The following is a 22,490-nucleotide window of genomic DNA, read 5'->3' as shown; positions in this document are numbered from 1 at the left end:
GACAAATGGTTACTTAAACAAAAGTTACTTTCAATTATCTTTAAACATTATAACAGAATCACACTTTAACTTATCACTATTAATTTAACTAATCTAACTTAACCCCCTTCTAATTCTAAGCGCGCGAGTATGTAATATGTGTGTAAATTCAGAAAAGTTCTTTGATTCGCAGTCCAATCTCACTTTTCATTTCTCCAAGTTTACTGGTTGCAGGCAATTCTTATACTGTGCACAGAATTTAACATTTATAAAGTTTACCAGGCTTTGGTACTTGAAAGTTAAATGGTTACCGCTCAGGAAAGTTCTTGTTGGTTGTCAGAGAGAGATTTGTTGATCACTGGACACCCACAACTGATTCTGTTTAATCAGCCACTTCAGTGTCTTGCCGAAGCAACTTGCCCCATTAGGGTTTTCCAGATGATAATCTCTTTCTTTCAGGTCACCACAGAGTTCCTTTTTGTTTTTCTTATTTCAAGTGAAACATTATACAGTCAGTCCTCCCTCTTTTATTGTCCACAAGGGCTTTGACCAGGCTGAACTAAGAACTCACAACCCATCTTCCAAATGGGGTTTGTCCTGTTCCAGTCCCAGCTGTTGCTGTTGACTAAAAAAATGCAGAACTAATCTCTTGCTCTCTCAGAGAAAAAAACTGTTTGACTCTCTCTGCTTGCAAACCACATGACTCACTTAGAACAGCAAGCAGCACTCCCAGACAGCCTGCGGCTCAGAACTACTCTTTCAATCTCTTTCATCAGTTGCTCTTCAAAACAACAATCCATTAGTGAAGCCTCTTGGGCACTCCCCAAAGTTTTTGCAAAGGTTCCCTGTGTGGTGTGCTGTCGGTCAGAAGCAAACACACAAAACCAAAAGACTGTACAACATGTCGATGTAAAACTCCACAGAGGCAGATGTGAGAGTGTGCTGCTGTCTGCTGTGAACTCTGAGAGTGACTTCGAAGGGCCGGCTCGGGCTTATATCCTGGAGGGTAACTGACACCTGACCAGGTGTTGTCTTGTTCCCATGCTCTTCTGCAGGTACAGGGGTTTCCCCCTGCAGTAGGCCAGTGGTGTACCACCACACCATGTCTGGCTTGAACAGAGCTCCAGTATATTAAATGAGATCTGTTTTGAAGTGTTTGTATGTGACCTAGACAGAAAAACCTGCCCCAATTTATCTCCCAAAAACATCTCTATATACAATACAAACACAACATAATCTGTCACAGATTGACTGTTCCCAGTCAATTATGATAATCCTGAATCTAGAGATATTACTAAATTTAAGTTTATTTGTTACAGAATACCTAGTGCAGTGAGAAGGGTTCTTCTGCAAATCAACTAACAGTTATCTCTAACATTCATACATGTAAAGAATATAATTTACTAGTTTACAGAGTTTACAATGAACAGGAAAACCATTTAGCTTCAAGCAAGGATGCATGAGACCACTATTACTATTAAAGGGTTCATTCAGGAGTCTGATGACTGTAGGGAAGAAAGTGCCTCTAAGCCTGTTGGTTCATGCTTTCATACATTTAAACTTATCCATGCTGGGAGGAGGGGAAAAAAATTGTCACTCAACAATTTCAACAGCCTATTTGTGGGCTCATCACAGCAAGTTATGTGATCTACTCTTGTCATGATCAGAAGAAGCTGTAGAATGTAAGGATGACAGCTCAGGATATAACAGAAACGTCCCTCCCTTCTATGGACTCCATCTACATCTTCTACTGCATAGGAAAAGCAGCAAACATCCTGAAAAACCCACCACCAGACCCCCAGACACAAATCTTCTCCCTCCTTCTCACTGTACTAGGCATTTTGTGAGAATTAAATTTACTACTTTCTCTACATGCAGGCTCAGCATAATTGGCTGAGGATAATGTTACATCCTTTGAAGTTAAAAGCAATTTATCATGAACTCATGATATCCATATGTTTGCCTTTAATTCATTCATTCTCAGACACCAACACTATGCATAATATGCACGTATAAAGCTTAAGGTGAATAAACATTCAATCTATTTTGTTGATGTTGAAAATGCCAATTCAGGAAAACGCCCGGCATTTTCAGGATAGCTTGAAAGCAACATGGGCATTTTCTGCATCACAAGAATTTATATGTTTATCATTTGCTTTTACTGAATCAAGCTTAAAGAAAAACCTTTAATGTTTTTCATAATTAAATAGAATGGATTTTTCAAGATTTAACCTCTATCATTCTGGGCACAAGATAGTAATTCAGTCTGGAGAACATGGAAGGTGTTCCCTCATAAGGCAAGTATAACGCCACTGAATTTAAAGGAAACCATGCATTTGACATGCCTGAGCTTAATATTTCTGCAGTTACTTGATTAAATCATAAAGAAATATCTTTGCTACCGGTCACACATTCATTGCCTTTTATCGGGTTGCAACCAGATCCTCAGTGGAATGTGCAAAAACCTCCATCAGTAATCAAGTATTGGTGTCTTACCCAAGGGACCAGCTCTTAAATCAATATGAATAACATCATTAAAATTGGCTTGGAACCTACAAGAAAAAGTAACTTGAAATATGGTGTCGACTCTTAAAGAAAAAAAAAATCAAAATTTACGTAAACACTTTTAAATATAAACAAACATACAGTAGAACTGTTCACGTACAATCCGCGACTCACATTCAGCTGGGGAAACGTGAAATGTAGCACTTACTTTCCATTTCTGGATTGAATCTTGCACTTTTAGACCAATTTGAAAATCCTGCTTCTGAAGCAGTCCTTACTCTGGCATAGTAATGCTCTTTGTATTCATCTGTTTCATTTGAGAGGTCGCACTGCTGTTGTGTAATATCTTGGCATTCACTTTTGATCTTCCAATCTCTTTCCCCATACCTGATTTAAATATTGCATAATTAATACAGTATAAGTTTTGCCAGTTAAAATACATAAAACAATTGCCTTTACTTGCTCAAGGTTGGACAGGGACTAATGCAAATGGTAAGTGATGACAATGTACTTACAGTTGTCATCGTATGTCAGGAGTATCCTAGAGGGTGGTGAGTAGATACTGGGAGAGTCAGGATCAGAACACAATGGAAGACCAGCGCAAAAAGCAAGAAAGCATTAAAAAGTCACACTTCAGAAAAGATTCATTTACAACAATTTTTTAACAGTACAGGGCAATGAAGATTAAAACTATCTTGGAAAGAAAACAAGACAGTTGACAAGTTCACTTTTAAGTAGTCAGCTACATGGTGTCTTGCTGAAAATGTAAGATGCAAAATTAGTCAATGGAATCACTCTGTTTCCAGACCGCACAGCAGGCAATGGGTATGGGTTCCTTTGATTTAGGAACTAAAGGGTTTGCCCTGTTCTCTGCATTCACTGTTTCAAATACATGCTTGGGAAGAAAGGAACAAAAATTCTTAACCTTAAGGGTTTTTCCTTTGAGTGGTTTATATTGTAATCAAGAAATAAAACCATAACATCATGAATTGGTACAGGAAACAAAAGAGGTTTTTTTTTGTAAAGTTTATTCAGTAGATAAGGAATATTTGAAATTTAAATGTGAATGGGATGGATAAGTTTTTTTAAATATTTTTTCTTTAATTTAAGGTGAAAGGAGTGGTAATTCTGGTGTATATTATTTTGTTATATGGCGAGCTCTCCACTGGCCACCGTGACAGAGGTGCACCAAAGAAGAGGTACAAGGACTGCCTAAAGAAATCTCTTGGTGCCTGCCACATTGACCACCGCCAGTGGGCTGATATCGCCTCAAACCGTGCATCTTGGCGCCTCACAGTTCGGCGGGCAGCAACCTCCTTTGAAGAAGACCGCAGAGCCCACCTCACTGACAAAAGACAAAGGAGGAAAAACCCAACACCCAACCCCAACCAACCAATTTTCCCCTGCAACCGTTGCAACCGTGTCTGCCTGTCCCGCATCGGACTTGTCAGCCACAATCGAGCACGTGGACTTTTACCCCCTCCATAAATCTTCGTCTACGAAGCCAAGCCAAAGAAAAAAAAGAGTTATAGAATGAAGGGAATAATGGTGAAAGTTATAAATTGAATTGTACAATTCTTAATGAGGCTTGAATTTTGTTTGTGGTTTATGCTCCATTTGTTGAAGATATAGATTTCGTTGTAGATGTGTTTTTATTATTTGGATATCTGAATTTTAACGTAATGATTGGGGATATTTAAATGGGGAGCTTTTATTGGATAATTATTCAAGAGTAAAAGGGAAAAATGGTGGAAGAGTACTAAAATTGAATTGTACAATGTTTAATGAGGTTTGAATTTTGATTTAAGATGGTGGTTTATGTGACTAATATGATGATAGATGTGAAGTTAGTTGATATTTGGTGAAGGTTTATCTCTATAGAGAAAGTTTTTTTTTCATCTTTTTTTTCTCATGCTACAATTTTTTTTAAAGAATTGATTATTGTTTAAGAATTTTTGATAGGCAATGTTACTAACTTTACTAATTTTTTATATTAAGTTTGAGTTAAATATATGTTTCATCTTAACTCTGTTTGTTAAATATATGCATTTAAGTTTGATTTAAATATGTTTTTTAAGTCTGATATCTTAGTATTAATTAATTTTCTTTTTGTTAGTATTTTAATCGGTTATGTTTTTGTTTTTTTTGTAAGTGGGTATTTTTCTCACATATATTATTAACTTTATTAATTCTTCACTCTTTATTTTGGGGGGAAAGGGGGGGTTGGACTAATTTGAGTTGGGTTATTAATGTGTAATAATTATTGGGGAGGCTATAGTTTATTTAGATTACTGATACTGTATTGTAATTTTATTATTTTGTTCTTAATTTTTTTAATGTAATTCTATATGTTATTCATGTTATAAAATCTTAAATAAAGTTTTAAAAAAAAAGGAAACAAAAGAGGAAATTATGGCAATTGCACACACTGATCATTGTAATTTTGCACAAATATATAAGTTGCCTATCACTAATTATTCTTCAAGTCCTCAAATACAAATTTCAGGATGAATATAAAACAGAAAATGCTGGAAACATTCAGCAATGTTCTCTCCCTACAGCTGCTGCCTGGCCTGCTGAGTATTGCCAGTATTTTCTGTTTTAACTTCAGAGTTCCAGCTGAAGTAGTTTTTTTCCTTCAATTCTGAATCTGAATTCAAACTAATTATAAAATCTTGATTTGCCCAGTAAAGTGTTTGATCTCTCATTGAAGGATAAAACTACTCTCAGAAACAGATATATCTGGGGGGCGTGGCAAGATGGCGTAAGGATCAGACGTGCCTTCCAGTCCTCTCCTGACTCTATCTTATTGTTTTGTCTAGAAATGCCCGTTAAAATTCTTTAAAAGTTTAGATAATTTCAGTGCTGTTAATTTAACTTATGATGGTACAATTGGTGGAAAAGAGCAAAAAAAAACGACAACAGATCATCAAAAAACTACATTTTCCAAAAGTTCAAGTTTTGGAGCCTATCTACAGGAAAGACACCGGGACTCAGCGTGAAATGGATCCCAGGAGAGAGGTACAGTGTCCGGATGTTACATCGGTAGAGCCCCCTAAAGAGGGCGCCAAACAGCCTTTAGAACAAAGAGTTACTCAAAGGCATTTGTCATCTGTAGAGGTGGGGCTGCAAACTGCATCTCTTGAGATACAAGAACCTTGATGTACTGGGAGAATTTAATACATTATGGACTCTGGGGAAAACCCCGGCCAGCGTCAGTTTGTTAAATATATGCATTTAAGTTTGATTTAAATATGTTTTTTAAGTCTGATATCTTAGTATTAATTACTTTTTTTTGTTAGTATTTTAATCAGTTATGTTTTTGTTTTTTTTTTTGTAAGTGGGTTTTTTTTCTCACATATATTATTAACTTTATTAATTCTTCACTCTTTATTTTGGGGGGTTGGACTAATTTGAGTTGGGTTATTAATGTGTAATAATTATTGGGGAGGGTATAGTTTATTTAGATTACTGATATTGATTTGTAATTTTATTATTTTATTCTTAATTTTTTTTTAATGTAATCCTATATGTTATTCATGTTATAAAATCTTAAATAAAGTTTAAAAAAAACAGATATATCTGGGTCTGTTAGCAGTGGGGCCAATGTCACGAGGGAGGGTGCTGCTTTGATACTCAAATCTAAATTGTTGGGATCTTTATTATGTACAAGGTGACATAATTGAGTTCGAGTTCCTAGTGCTGTGCTACACAGGTTCATATTCAGCTGCTCTCTGTTTAATAAGGGAACTGACAAAGCCCAGGACCAGAGCAGGAGATAACACTAAAGCTGGCATCCATTGTTAACACGATCATTAACAATTTCACACACAACAGAGAGAGGGAATAAGGAGGGTTAGTCGCCTGTGACTGGTGGCGTTCAGCAGGGACTAGTGTTGGGGCCACTTCTTTTTATGTTGTGTTTAAATTATTTGGATAATGAAATAGATGGCTTTGTGCCTAAATTTGTGGATGACTCCAAAATAGGCGGTAGAGCTGATGGTGCTGAAGACATGGAAAGGCTGCAGAGAGACTTGGATAGGTTAGGACAATGGGCAGAGAGATGGCAGATGAAATGCAATGTTGGGAAGTTTACAGTTATACACTTTGGTACAAGAAATAGACAGGCAGACTATTATTTAGATGGGGCGAAAATTCAAAATTCTGAGGTGTAAAGGGACTTGGGAGTCCTCATGCAGGAGACCCTAAAGGTTAACCTGCAGGACGAGTCAGTGGTGAAGAAAGCAAATACAATGTTGCCATTCATTTTTTGAGGAATAGCATACAAGAGCAGGGAACGAGCTTTCAGCAGAAATTGCAAATACAGCCTCGATTTTAACATTTAAGAAGAATTTGGATGGGGGAGGTATGGAAGGCTATGTACTGGGTGCAGGTCAATGAGACCAGGCAAAGAAAAATGGTTCAGCACAGACTAGAAGGGCCAAAGGGGCCTGTTTCTGTGCTGAAAGGTTTTATGATTCTCTGGAGACAATGAAAGGAACAGTCTATGCAGCGCTACATAACGATAATCTGATGACTTCAATACACTCCTCTTTAATATTATTGGACTAATCGTTAGAATTTCCGAATGTTTTTTTACCTGAGACTTAATTGGAAATGTTGGAATGATCAGAAGGTTAGGGAGCATTTGATCAGAGAGAGAGAGAGAAGGTTAATGTTTCAGGTTAATGACCTATTACACTGGACAACGATGATTTTGCTTCCTAAACACTTTTGGGTTTATTTTATGGATTTTGGGCTGTTGATCATAAAAAAAACCCTTCACATTTTCCTAGCAGTACGCTCTTTTTAGATATAACCCATTTTTGTCAATCATCCAGCTTGAAGCAGACAAAACTATGAAATACAACATGTCAATGAAAATTCATTTTCTGGATTCGCACTTGGGCTTTCCCTGCTGATCTTGGTGCAGTCAGTGACGAACGTGGTGACCATGGAAAATTGGCATCAGGGTGACTGGAATCCATCAATGCTGGCTGCCTATTGTTGGACATTGACACGAGAGGCTTCAAATGTTGAGTACAAATGAAAATCAGTGGCAAAACATTTTTTGGAGAGATTAACTAATACAATCACTCTGCATCATTATGCAATTAAACATGCTAAACTCAAAAAAAGTTCTTCTAATGTTTGTCCAACTTCCTGTGCAACACAGCAAACCTGAAATTATCTCTGTGTTCTGCTTGAAGTTGTCTATCATGACCCCTAATTTTATTTTAGGAAGCAAACCTTTTGAAAACATTTGTTGTCCCGTGTTACTATAACTAAAAATTTAGAAAACAAGTATGTTTTAAGTTGCAGAGGAAGGGAAATGGTGGACAAGAAAGGAAATCTTTGTGAAAGAGTGGACACCAAGAAAAAAATGGATGTTACAGAGTGGTTTTGACTAAAGCCGCTTTCAGGTGGAATAGCTGGGAGAATGTGGCTCCGGAGCCAGTTGCAGGTGTGTGCGAAGCGACATTCAGGTGCCAACGCTGAAGGCGCTGTTCTGGCACCTGAAAGGTCCACAGCGGGGAGAGGCGCCATGGAGCAAACGCCGGCCCCTGTCAACTGTGGCCATAGTCTCGCCCAATTTCAGGTGCTCGGAAGTGGAGAATACACCTATCCGAGGAGGGTTGGGTAAGTACTCCTCGGGTCAGGGTTCTCTGCTTTCAGGCGGCCTCCCAACTGATGCATTCGGGTATTTTAGGCGGCTTTACGTTGGGGTATTCTGGCCACCTGAAAGTGGCTTAAGAGGATGAAATAAATATACTCATGGCCGCTGATTTCTCTGGAGGTCAGAGCACTACAATTGCTGGAATATCTGAAATCAAAGAGAATGCTGTAAAGCCAAACAAGTCAGGTTACATCTGTGGAGAGAGAAAAAACTGAGCTCTGTCAAACCTGACAAAGGATTGAAATGAAAAAAATCGCAGTTACTGGAAATCAGAAACAAACACAGAAACAAAACATAAGCTCTAAATAGAATGAGAATGAGACGAGAAATTACACTTTATACTCCACACTGAACAGTTTCCCTGATCCTCTCCTGACAGGCAGCTCCCAGTGTAGAACATTGCGCAAATTTTGTGACAAGAAATGCACGTTCCTTGGTGCAGGAATTTTACTCCCCTTGGAATTCCCTGAAAAATAAACAAAGAGCAGCGATGTTAGAATGCATGTTGCAGTCAGATAATAATGTGCAGATAAAATTGCATAAGGATGACCAAAACAAAAAAATGACTTGACTTCTTGTTTTTCAGACTAGAGGCCCATGATTAATGGTATGACACAGGGTTCGATGCTGGGCCCATTGCTGTATGTCATCTGTATCAATGAATTTGATCAAAACATAGATGGATGATTAGAACATTTATGGATGATACTAATGTGTCTGGTATTGTGGATGCTGAAGATGGTTCCCAAAGATTGCAGCAGGTTCTTGATCAGTTATGCAGAGGAATGGTTGAAGGAATTTAATACAGATCAATGTGAGGAGTTGCATTTTGAGAAGTCTAACATGGACACGCACAGTGAATGGCAGGGATTTGAGGTATGTTGTAGGGCAGAGAGATCAAAGAATACTTGTATGCAGTACCTTGAAAGTGGAGTCATGTGGTTGGCATTAGACAGAGTACTGAGTGTAGGAGTTGGGAGGTATGTTGCAGTTGTCTAAGATGCAGGTGAGGTCCAATTTGGAGTATTGTGTTCAGTCTTGGTCACTGTGCTGCAAGAAAGATGTTATCAAAAAAAAAAAAAAGCTGGAGAGAGTGCAGAAAAGGTTTACGAGGATGTTGCCATGACTTGGGGGCCTGAATTTTAGGGAGAGGTTGAGCTGGTTAGGGCTTTATTCCTTGGAGTGCAGGAGGATGAAGTGTGCAAATAGATCAGGTGAACACAGAGTCTTTTGCACAGTGTTATGGAATCAGTAACCAAAGGACACAGGTGTATTTTATTCCCGTAATGTTTTCCATGCTCTCCTATGAATCGTTGTGTGATAATAAAAGCGACATGATTGCAAGCCCTTGTGTCCAGACTCATCTCTCTGTGAATCCACCGAATCTGATACCTTTCTCAATACAATAAGGATTAAGTTTGAGATCCCAGACTGGTTTGGGAGCTTGCCTTAAGGAATTGCCCTCCATGTTCTACACTTATCTGCCTTTTTCTTGGGAATTCCAAACCCTTCTGCTTGTGGTAGGTACCTTTCAACAACCCACTGCTCTGTCGACTTGACCCAAAACAATACGGTTCTGAAAGGAGATCAGGAGCTGAAAAGAAAACCTAGTGTTATGGGATTGTACCCAAAAGTGCTTGAGAAACTCAGCAGGTCATGCAGCATCAATAGAAAGCACCAAGCAGTCTAGGGATATGGGAGCATAGATCATTAAAGTGGTAAGGAAAGTTGAGAAAGCCATTAATAAGGATACACAATCTTGGGCTTGGCCAATAGATGTTCAAGTTTTTTATTATTATTGTACAATTGGCAAGTACAACTGGATCCTTGGTGCAAAAACATGCAAACACATACAAACAGCACACATATTTACGAGCGATTTATATGCAGTACATATATAAAAATAAATAAATATGGTTAAATAATAATGGAAGTGTGTAGCAGGGGATAATGCTGGACCTCAGATTTATTGACACCTGCTCCACAATCTCCATCAGTACTGGAGCACCACAGGGCTGTGTTCTTAGCCCCCTGCTCTACTCACTTTACACCTACGACTGTGTGGCTCAACATGACAATAGCACCATCTACAACCCACTGCCATGGTAGCGGGTTGTTTAAGGAAAGATGATGAGTCAGCTTACAGAAGGGAGATTGAAAACTTTGCTGAATGGTGGACCAATAATAACCTTGCACACAATGTCACCAAAACTAAGGCACTGATTGTTGACTTCAGGAAGGGAAAGCCAGAGGCATACAATCCAGTGATCACTGGGGGATCAGAGGTGGAGCGGGTGAGCAAATTTAAGTTCTTGGGCATCACTATCTCTGAGGATCTTTCCTCGACCCATCACACTAATGGCATCACGAAGAAACCATGTCAGCTCCTCTAATTCCTTAGAAGTTTACAGACTTTTGGTATGACACCAGAAACCCAGGCAAATTTCTACAAATGTGTGGTGGAAAGTGTGCTGACCAACATTACAGTATGGGAATACCAATATCACTAAAGCCCTCTAAAGGGTAGTGGACATAGCCCAGGACATCAAAGGCAAAACCCTCCCCTTATTGAGAACATTACAGGGAGCACTACATTCGGAGGGCAGCAGCAATTATCAAGGATCCACATTATCCAGCACACGCTCTGTTCTCACTGCTGTGATCAGAAAAGAGGTATAGTTGCCATAAGGTGCCATTTTGAATCCTGTGCTGTCTGTAAGGAATTTGTATGTTCTCCCTGTGTCTGCGTGGGTTTTCCCTGGGGGCTCCAGTTTCCTCCCACTGTTTGAAATATACCGGGGATGTAGGTTAATTGGGTTTAAATTGGGTGGCATGGATTCATGGGCTGAAATGGTCTGTTACCGTGCTGTCTGTCTAAATTTAAATTTTAAATTTAAGACAGGCACCAGCAGGCTCAGAACAGTTGTTACCCCTCTACCATCAGACCCTTCAACAGCAAACTCATTCAGGGGCTTATTTAAGAACTCTTACTTGTGCACTTTATTGATTTTTTACAAATTCTCTCTGCATTGCAGTCATTTTGTTTACATTTGTTACCTGTTTACAGTTCTTTATTTGTTTACATGTATACGTTGTGTACAGTTTTTTTTGCATTACCATTAAGTGGTAATTCTGCCTCACCCGCACAAATGAGAATCTCAGTGTTGTATGGGATGTCATGATGTACTCTGACAATAAATCTGAAATTTGAAACAATGCATACATAACACCCCATATAACCAAAATTCTTTTTCTAAAATAGTGGTTTCTAAAATAGAGAAAATTTTCTAGGGTGTAAGCACCAATGTTTCATAGAGTGATATGACATGGATACAAGTCCTTCAGACCAACTTGTTCATACTGACCAAAATGTTCCAACCACACTAGTCACACTAGGCCCATATCCCACTGAACCCATCCTATCCATGTGTCTGTCTAATTTTTTCTTAAACATCACAATAGTACCTGCCTCAACCACCTCCTCTGGCAGCCTGGTTCCATGCACTCACCACCCTCCGTGTAAAATAAAGTTACTCCTCAGGCTCCTGTTAAACCTCTCCCCCCTCACCCATAATACACATGTTCCAGACAGGCAGTGGGGCCACATTTCCTCCATACACAATTCTCTTTTATTCATTCTGAAAAAAAAGATATAAAAGCATTGCGAGAAGTGCATGTATAGATGATGCCTGTCCAGAAATGCACTTCACACCATTTGATGTCACCTCTGTCAGATGAACGGAGGATCCAGAAGGAAAAATGTTACCTTTTCAGGATACACAGAAAGTCTCCAATATTCTGCTTTATTACTTCTCTGGATAATTGAACTGTGTGGTATGATACAAACCAATTTCCAAGAAAAAAGTCCATAAAAAGAAACTTAAGTGTCCTGAGTATTGGAAGAGCTAAAATTGACTTCAAATTTTCAAAAAGCAAACATGTACATTATATAACATACCATTTAGAAAGCCTATGTTTTCTCTAGATATATTGGTTAAAAATTTTCCATCAAGCATAATTTTCATTTAATTGTGGTTTTGTCTCTCATCAGCAAGGCATACTGTGGTTCTTGTGGCTAAATGAGACATTGAATGCATGTTACTTTTTGAAGGCAGCTGTATCCACACCCTTTTTTTGCTTACAGCTACCTGATGAACTTACAAAACATTGCCTTTGTCTGTTTAATATCCAAAGGACATATATGGGCATAATAGCTGTTTTGTGGTGGAAAAGTTCTACTATTTATTATGTACCATTTTGAATTAATGAAAGTAAAAGAGGAAGATGAAATGGACGTTAATTAATTAATGGGCTTTCCTGCTCCTTTCATAAAGTATGAAAGTCAGAAATATCATCCTAGTGAAGTGTTGCAGATAAAAAGCAGTCATTTTGCAAAAAAAAACAATGTTTGAATGACCAGATAATCTGATCTGGTTATGGTAATTGAAGAGTAATTTTAAATCTCTGGCTGTTGGACATATTCAGAACATGCTGACACAAATTGGAGAATGTGTCAATAACTATGGCAACAAGCAAACAAGCAGTAATAATCAATACACAAAAGAGCTAGTGAATCTTGGCAGGTCTCGCAGCATCCATAGGAGGCCAAGATATAAAACCAGTGCTCAAAATGATATTTATATATCTTGGTCTCCTATGGACATTGTGGGACCCAATGAGTTTCTCCAGCACTTTGGTGTATTAACTACAATCACAGTGCCTGCAGACTTCTTTGCTTCACAAACCTTTTATGAATACTTTGAAATATTCTGTTGTGGGTTCACACAAGGTGAGTGGATATTTGGATGAAATGATGGAGAAACGCGGAACACATGGCAGTGATAACTTTTGAAATTAGCTGGGAATTTTGAAAGGAAAAATAGTACAAGTTAAAAAATGTGTGGAAAGAATTTTAACTTTGTTTCAGCCTTGACAATTCAGTGCTGCTAATGCAGCAGAAGTAGATCAACACCAAATCTGTCTTACCTAATTTACTGGTAGATACTTGCAACAATGTCATGAAATAAGCTGTGTTGTGAATAATTTTACTTCCTATGGAGAATGCAGTTAGTACACTCTGGGACCCTTTCACCTTGCTGATTGAATATATACAGCAAAAAAAAATCAAGACTTGCATTATTATTAGGAAACTTCAAAAGTTTTTACCTGATTGACTTGTTGATAACGCTAACTTTACTATTAAGAGAAAAATATAGCACAGTACAGGCCCTTCAGACCTCGATGTTGTGCCGACTCTTACAGGTACAAACTGCAAATTGACAAGTTTCTATCCCGAATATGTTTTCAATTGTTGGTTGCAGTGTATAATGAGAATTGATGATGATTTGGGATAACACAAATGCTCCCTCAGTGGCAAATAGTCTGGGACAAAAGAATAAAGAGCAATAAGAAACCTATCCCCTAAAAGATTAGTAAGTCTATGGATGACATTAACATTCATTATATAATTATAATGTGAAGAAGGTTATCAGAAGTTACAATATCTAGATGAACTGTAAAAGTGGGCCAAGGAATGGCAGTTGAAATTTAACTGAGACAAGTACTGGATGTTGCATTTTGAAGGATTAAACCAGGCCATGACTTGCATGGTTAAAGTGGAGGATGTTTTCAAGCAAAGAAACCTGGGGTACTATTAGAGAAAAATAAGCACAGTACAGGCCCTTCAGACCTAAGTGGTGACTCAGGGAACATAATTTCATGGAAGTGGTGACTCTGGTTATAATACTTAGTCTCGTTTGTCAGGAGATTGAGTATAGGGGAAGAGACATCTTGTTAGGTTTGTTGAGTATAGGAGAAGGGACATCTTGTACATGATGCTGGTGAGACCACATTTGGAATATTGTGTGTAGTTCTTGTCACTCCAGAATAGGAAATATATTATTAGACTGGAAAGGGTGCAGAAAAAATTTACAAAAAATGTTACAAGACTGGCAAGCTTGAATATTACGGAAAGGCAAGATCAGTGGTTCTCAACTTTTTGCTCTTGGCCCCACTTTAATAAAAAAAAACATATGCCCCATCATTAACAGAAAAAAAGTTATATTGTGGCAGCGCACATCTCTTGTAGCAAACCAGCCCCGCTTGTGTTCCTGCGCTGAGGGGCAGCTGCAGGAAGATGGCGCCGTCAGGGCCTGCTGATTGCCTCACGGCTTAGGCCACAGCTCACGCCCGGGCAATGTGATGATGTCACCACCGTGCGGGGCAGAACTCCCTTTGGCCATAAAGGGGCTGCACAAAATTCAAATAAATAGTTCAACTGAATCTCCACTGTGTTCTGTGGTGTGTTTCTGTCTGTATAGCAGCTGCTACATTGGTGACCTCGCAGAGTCTAGACGCTATCTGGTCTCCAACTATGGATTTGACAGCGATCAGCGCTGTGGCAGTGAAACTCCCCCCCTTTTGGACCCATCGACCTCGCATGTGGTTCGAGCAGGCAGAGGTGCAATTTCACTTCAGACAGATCACCTCTGACTCCACCATGTTTTACCATGTGGTGAGCACCCTTGATGAAGAAACTGTGGCCAGAGTGGATGACCTGATCCACGATCCACCAGAGGAGGGCAAGTATGTTGCCCTCAAAGCCCTCCTCCTCGGCACCTTTGGTCTCTCCCGTTGGCAGCGAGCGGCCAGGCTGATGCACCTCGATGGCCTGAGGGACAGAGCCCCATCTGCTCTAATGGATGAGATGCTTGCACTGGCAGAAGGCCACAAACCCTGTCTGATGTTTGACAAGCATTCCTGGAACAAATGTCGGAAGACATCCAACTCTTACTGGCGGACAAGGATTTCTCGGACCCCTGGAAGGTTGCAGCCGTGCCGATGAGCTGTGGAGAACCAAACGGGAGAATGAGGCCGCCATGAATCAGGTCGCCCACCCTGGGCCCAGCCAACCACAGACCGCCCCCAGGCAGAATCTGGAAGAGCACCAAACCACCTGGTGTTTCTACCACCAACACTGGGGAGCCCAAGCTCACAAGTGCTAACAGCCCTGCTCATACCAGGGAAATGACCAGGCGAGCCGCCGCTGATGGCTGCGATGGCTGGCCACATGAACAGCCTCTTACATGTGGTGGACAAGACCAATGGGCTGCATTTCCTAGTGAATACCGGAGCAGAGTTGAGCGTGCTGCCACCGACCACCCTCAAATCCCACATGAGAACATGAGGTCTGACCCTGCGGGTAGCAAACAGCACCGATATAAAGACCTTCGGTATGTGAAGCATTCAGGTACACCTCGGGCTAAACAAGTACCACTGGAAGTTCCTGCCGGGCACTGTACTGCTGGGAACTGACTTCCTTCGGGCGCACAGCCTGCTGGTAGACTTAAGGGCAAGAGATTCATCCACGCCCGCATCTTCCAGACCCTCCGACTCGAGTTGTCCAGCGCACATGGCCCAGGGATAGCCACTGTCTGTACATTCAAAAACAAGTACTCCCGCATCCTGGACAAGTTCCCCGCCATCTTAAGGCCAAAATTCACCGCCACCATGCCTCAGCACGGCGTCCGCCACTACATTGCCACATAGGGCCCCCCATTCCATGCCAAGGCCAGACAACTGCCGCCGGAGAAGCTGAAGCTCGAGAAAGAGGAGTTCTTCCACCTCCAGGAACTTGTCCGCAGGTCAGACAGCCCCAGGGCCTCTCCCCTGCATATGGTCCCAAAAGCTTCTAGGGATTGGCACCTGTGTGGGGACTACCGCCGGCTCAACAATGCAACCAAACCTGACTGATACCCCATCCCCCATATACAAGACTTCACGGCCAACCTGTTTGGTGCCAGGGTTTTCTCGAAGGTCGGCATAGTGAGGGGCTACCATCAGATCTCCGTACACCTGGATAATATTGGCAAACCCAGCATCATCACCCCATTTGGCCTTTTCGAATTCCTGCGGATGCCTTTTGGTCTGAAGAACACAGCCCAAATGTTCCAGCGGCTCATGGATGCAGTGGATAGAGACCTGGATTTTGTGCTCATTTATCTCATCGCCAGTCAAGATCACAATGAACACAAAACCCATCTCCTCACACTATTCGCCCGGCTGGGGCAGTATTTGGCCTCGCTGTCAACGTGGCCAAATTCCAGTTCGGGAAGGAGTCGTCACAGTTTCGGGCCATACCATCACAGCAGATGGGGCAGCACTATCACAGGACAAGGTCAAGGCTCTACAGCAGTTCCCCAAGCCGGACACCCTCAAGGGCCTGCAGGAGTTCACCGGGATGGTGAATTTCTATCACCCCTTTATCCCAAGGGCCGTCCTCATAATGCGCCCACTGTTCGCCCTATTCTCAGCAAAACAAAAGACTCAAGTGGATGAAGAAGGCCGAAACAGCTTTTGCCCACACCAAATACGCCCTCGCTAGCGCCACCCTACTGGCCCACCCATGGCCCGACACCCACACAGTACTCTCGGTGGATGCTTCTGCCACAGATATCGGGGCCATCCTTGAGCAATCAGTCAACAGACAGTGGCGCCCACTAGAATTTTTCAGCCGGCACCTCCGACCTCCCGAGCTGAAATACATTGCCTTCGACAGGGAGCTCCTGGCCCTGTATCTTTCCATCAGGCACTTCTGCTACTTTCTGGAGGGTAGGCCTTTCACTGCCTTCACAGACCATAACCCACTCATACAGGACCTCTCCATGGCAAAGGTGCCAGCAGTGGCATCTTTCCTACATCTTGGAGTTCACCACCGACATCCGACACTGGGCTGGTAAGGACAATGTCGTTGCTGATGCACTCTCCAGACCCACCATCCACAACTTATCCCCTGGCCTGACCTACACCCAATTAGCTCAGGCCCAGAGAGGGGATGAAGAGATGCAGGCCCTCCGAACCACCATCACCAGTCTGCGCCTCAAGGACCTGAAGCTACCAGGCAGCCGTGCGACATCTCAACCGGCTCACTGTGCCCAGTAGTCTCCCCGCAATGGAGGCAAGAGGCATTCCGAATGGTCCATGACCTGGCCCACCCCTCCTTCAAGACATCAGTACGCATTGTGGCAGAATGTTTCGTCTGGCATGGATTAAAAATCAAGTGGCCCAGATGGCAAGGAATTGTACACACTGCTAAGCCTCTATAGTCCAGCGCCATGTCAGAGCCCCCCCATACAACATTTCGACCCACCAGCCAGAAGGTTTGACCATATCCTGCCAGTGGGCCCCCTGCCAGTGTCCAGGATTACCTACTACCTCCTAACTGTGGTTGAACAGACGACAAGGTGGCCGGAAGCTATCCCCATCAGAGACACTTCCACCGAGTCCTGCACCAGAGCCCTCTCACTAACTGGGTCGCCTGGTTTGGCGTCTCAGCTCATATGACCAGCGACAGGGGTGCACAGTTCACCTTCGCCCTCTGGGTACAACTGGCAAACCGCCTTGGAATCAAGCTCCACCCCACTATGGCTTATCATCCCCAGGCCAACAGACTCGTGGAGTGCTTCCATCGGCACCTCAAGGCGGCTTTCATGGCATGGCTCAAAGGACCCAATTAGACAGATGAACAGCTGTGGGTCTTGCATGGCATTCGAATGGCCCCGAAAGAGGATCTCCAAGTTTCGTGTGTGGAACTCATCTATGGTTCACCGTTGTTGCTGCCAGGAGAGTTCTTTGGGACAGGCTCAGAATCCAGAGGTGAGAACCCAACCCTCCTTGCAGACCTTGGCAACAGGCTCGCCTCACTGGCACCCCCACCACCAATCTACCACGGCAAACACCCAGCAAATGTTCCCAAGGAGCTGGCTTCATCGGATTTTGTTTTCATCTGATGTGGCCTGCATCCAACCCCCCTGCAGCACCTGTACGAGAGCCCGTAAAAGGTCCTACGCCGGTTGGGAAAAACTTTTACCTTGGACATTGGGAGCAGGGAGGAATTATTCACGATCAACTGACTGAAACTGGTGCATGTGGATTTAGACCAACCCATGAGGACAGCCTAACCTAAGCAAAGGGGTCGGCCGCTCAAGCGGCAAGATGCGTAAGCCAGTCCTGGGGGTGGGGGGGGGGGGTTGTGTGGCGGTGCACATCTCTTGTAGCGAACCAGCCCGCTTGTATTGCCATGCTGGCAGGAAAGCTTCAGAAAGATGGCGCCATTGGGGCCTGCTGATTGCCTCCTGGCTTAGGCCATAGCTTGCACAACTAGGCCACGTGATGACATCATTGCCGCACGGGGCGGAACTCCCATTGGCCTTAAAGGACCGCGCGCGAAAGTCAAATAAACAGTTCAACTGAAATCTCCACTCTGTCCTGTGGTGTGTTTCTATGTGTGTAGCAGCCACTACAATATATTCAAAAGAAGTTTTAATTGAATTATTTACTGCAAATGTATTTCAAAGTAATTACAGTCGGGAATACACTGGAATACATATTTCATATTCAGCTACTGCTTCAATATGTCAACCATCTAAAATATACATTCAACAAATGTTGTCACTTCAGTGGGAACCTTGCCCCGACACTGGCTGCAGGTTCTTTTGATTCGACCTTAACTCTCCAAGTTTTGTAATTTTCGGTCGGTTTCTCTTAGCTTGCAGCAAGTCACAAACAGCACTGAAGTGACATTCTACTAAATAAGATGATGGAAAATGTAAAAATAGTCCAGCATGTTTGGACTTTCATCCTTCATTAATTTTAAACATCCTGTTTTTTTACCTATCATAGCAGGTGCACCATCTGCAGCACAAAATACAATGTTTCCTTTTGGTATAATTTTTGTAGATATCAACTGCAGTCGTGGTTGTTTCAAATGATTCACAAAACAACATCTCTTCTTGAAACACTTCCTGATTAATATATCTCACGTATGCCAAAAACAGAGCCTCACTGTCCCGTACAGAAGATTCATCCAGTTGTATTGAGGACTTTTGTGATTTCAACTTCTCAATAAGCTGTTTTTCAACATCCTGACCCATGTCATCTATCTTGCTGCAGAGTGTACTACTACTCAATGGCATTGCTCAGACATCGTTGTCATCCTTTTGCAGAACTGTTTTGGGAAACAATGATATTGTGGGTTTAATCAGTTCCTTCCCAATTGTATGATTCTTCCCATGTTTTGCTATCAGTAGAGAAATTTCATAGGGTATGATTTAGGGCAGCGAATAAATGAAGTGATTTTTCATCTCTTTTCAAACTTCTCGTTCAGTGATTGAAAATATTCCAATTTCAAATTGACATTGTTAGGATGTTTTACCCTCAAATGAGCTTCAAGACGCCATGCTTTCATTGAGTCATTTGTCAAATCTGTTGGCATAATAGGCAAAAAGCTGCACGTTCATTGTGTACAGCAGGTATAAACTCAAACCTCAAGAACTCCACTGAATATTGACGAACCTTTAGGTTACTTGGTCTGCTCATTTTGAATATACAACAGCGCGAGCTTCCTAAAACAGATTAATACAACAGCACAAGCTCCCTGAAGCAGTTTAATCAGTATTTTATTATGTCTTAGAAATGAAAAATATAATAAAAGTAATGATCGAATCAAAGGAAGAATACTGGCCCTAAAAACCATGAATAAAAACACAAGTGCGATTTCTGACATTTTTTCTCACTGAGAGTATATCCAAACTTCTGTCGCATTGTGCCTTTCTTTCTGGCGTCCTTTTTTCCCCCTGATTTTGGCGTCCCCCCCGTCCCTCCATCAATACGCTAGTGCACAAAGATACATACAGATAAAGGTCTCACTCACTACTGAACTGAAAAAGTAAAGGGGTAAGGACGGAGACATGATTGTTGAGATAATTTGGAATCCACATCAACAATGAGATCATTTGGAATGTTTGATAATAAGACCAGTAAGAAAAAACATAATGATAACGTTAACCAAGGATAACAACAGTTAAAATAAGAGAAACAACAAAGAGCAAAAGCACGTTATGAAAATAAAAACAAAGTAATTTTACTTGTAAGTTATCACGATTGTGTTGAACTGACAGTGTTAACCATCTTTTTAATTATTTCCCAAAATATTCCCACACGCCACTAAAATATTCTTAACCCCCACGCCCCATCAAAATATTCCCATGCCCCACCTTGAGAATCTATGTGCTAGATAGACTGGGTCTCTTCTGTCTGGACTGTAGGAGAGGGAAACCTTGTAGAGGCTTATAGGGTAAAGAGTCCTAGTCTTTTTTGCAGGGCACTGTTTTCACATGGAGGTGACCTGCCAGAGGAAGTGGAGGAGGTGGATACAACTGCAACCTTAAGACATTTAGACAGGTACGTGGATAAGAAAGACTGAGTATGACATGGGCCAAACACAAGGAAATGGGACAGATTTTTGTAGAAAACATGGGTGGCAAGGACACATTGGGCCAAAGGGCTTGTTTCCATGCTGTAAAACTCTATGACTTTAAAGTTGGATTTGATTTTATCCTTTTTTAAAAATATATTTTATTTTTAATATTTTCCACAAATATATAGAGAAAATTGTTTTCTTTACCAAAAACAGAACAAAACACTACCCACCCCCCCCCCCCCCCCCGACTTTCACTATATAAATCCACACACATTTATATTGATCGTCAAGAATTCTATGGGGAAGTCAGCTGCATTCATACTTTAGCAGCACTCATTATTATCCTTTTTATTATAATGTTTATTATTACAGTTGGGGCCCTATATAATTCAAATATCTTAATCTTAATAAATATGCCATATTTGTAATTTTTTCATAGGTATGGAAATATACATCTCAGCAGTCCATCATGCAATATGTCAAGGGGAGTCAGACTTCCAAGTGATTGCAATGCATTTTTTAGCCACTGCTAAGGCTATTTTAACAAATGAAATTTGGAATTTGGTCAGTTTATTACTTATTTCAATAACATTAAAAGATAAATTTCTGGATCACCTGTGAAGGTCACCCCTGTTATTCTTGTTAATATTTCAGTAACATCCAGCCAGAAACATCTCACCTTCACAGACAACCATGTAGCATGTTAAAACGTTCCTATTTTTTATCCCACACATAAAACACATTTCGATATTTCAAATTTTGATTTATGCAACTTCTGTGGTGGTGTAGAAAATTATACTACGCTAATCCATATCTTGTATTTATAATTGATGTCATGCTGTCCAAACTCCAATTAGATCGACATCTTTCCATTATTGCAACACCTAAATCCAACTCCCATCCCTATCTCTCGATCTCTGTAAACCTGGTTTCACACTTTCATTCTGGAGAGCATAGTACATCTTAGCTATAAATTTAGTTGTATTCCCCTGCCAAATCATTCATTCCATTTCACTAATTTCAAGTGGGGCTAAATTCAGCCCCCATTTTTCTCTTAGGAATGATCTTAGTTGGAGGAAACAAAAGAAAGTCTCGTTAGTCACTCCATATTTATTTCTTAATTGTTCAAAAGACATAAGAGATTCCTCCACATAAAAATCATCAATATATTTTATTCCTTTATCATACCATGAATTTTTGTTACCCAGATTCACAGGCAGCAACATCTTTTTACATAATGGTGTCTTAATGATGTACCTGCTTTTGTCCAATACACTCATTAATTTCTTGCCATATACTAATCATGTGTATTCATATAGCGTTATCTATGTTTTTTTTGTTATTAACTTAACATTCCATTTATAAATAAAGACCTTCACTGTTTCTTCTTCCATTGAATTCAATCCCATTCAAATCCAAGAAAGTTGACTGTCATATTCAAAAAAGGATGATAAAAATCTTGCTTGAGTAGATAAATGATATTTCTTAAAGTCCAGAAGTCTAAGTCCTCCCAACCTATAGTATCATGTTACCTTTTCCAATGAAATTCTCGACACTTCGTTATTCTATAGGAATTGCGCTATATAATTAATCAGTAATTTAAATAAATTTTTAGGCAATACAATAGACAACAATAGAGAAAAGATACTGTAATCTTGGCATCGCCTTCATTTTAATACAATTTTTTCTTCCCACTAGAGCAGTGGACCCCAACCTTTTACTTTCCACTCACATACCACTTTAAGTATTCCCTATGCCATGTTCTGTGATTAATAAGGGATTGCTTAAGGTTGTATGTGGGTGGAAAGAAAACATTTGAAAACCACTGTTTTAATCATCCCTAATTGACTCATTATGTGCACGGTTTCATAACTCCAAAGGAAATGGGCCAATGACAATTTTTCTCAAGCAAAATATTTCAGTAACAATTGGGTCTAGAGCAGTGATTCTCAACCTTCCCTTCCTACTCACAGACCACCTTAAGCAATCCCTTACTAATCACAGAACACTTATGGGAAAGGGAATACTTAAAGTGGTATGTGAGTGGAAAGTAAAAGGTTGGGAAGAACT

The 22,490-nt window shown here is 40.9% G+C and overlaps 1 protein-coding gene across 1 annotated transcript in view; it reads right to left on the bottom strand.

Moving 5' to 3' along the window:
* The window catches only part of LOC138737727 (interleukin-20 receptor subunit alpha-like), a 49,734-nt gene that overhangs the window by 11,048 nt on the left and 16,196 nt on the right, over positions 1-22,490 (bottom strand). Inside the window, exons 2-3 of the mRNA XM_069888328.1 lie at positions 8,495-8,627; positions 2,693-2,871 (exon numbers count right to left, since the gene is read on the bottom strand). Of these exons, the coding sequence (XP_069744429.1) occupies positions 2,693-2,871; positions 8,495-8,627 (312 nt within the window). The remainder of the gene's footprint in view (positions 1-2,692; positions 2,872-8,494; positions 8,628-22,490) is intronic.

Source organism: Narcine bancroftii, chromosome 6, assembly GCF_036971445.1.
Source record: "Narcine bancroftii isolate sNarBan1 chromosome 6, sNarBan1.hap1, whole genome shotgun sequence".
Lineage (NCBI taxonomy): Eukaryota > Metazoa > Chordata > Chondrichthyes > Torpediniformes > Narcinidae > Narcine > Narcine bancroftii.
The sequence above is the reverse complement of the archived record's forward strand: the minus strand, read 5'-3'. Positions and strand labels throughout refer to the sequence as shown.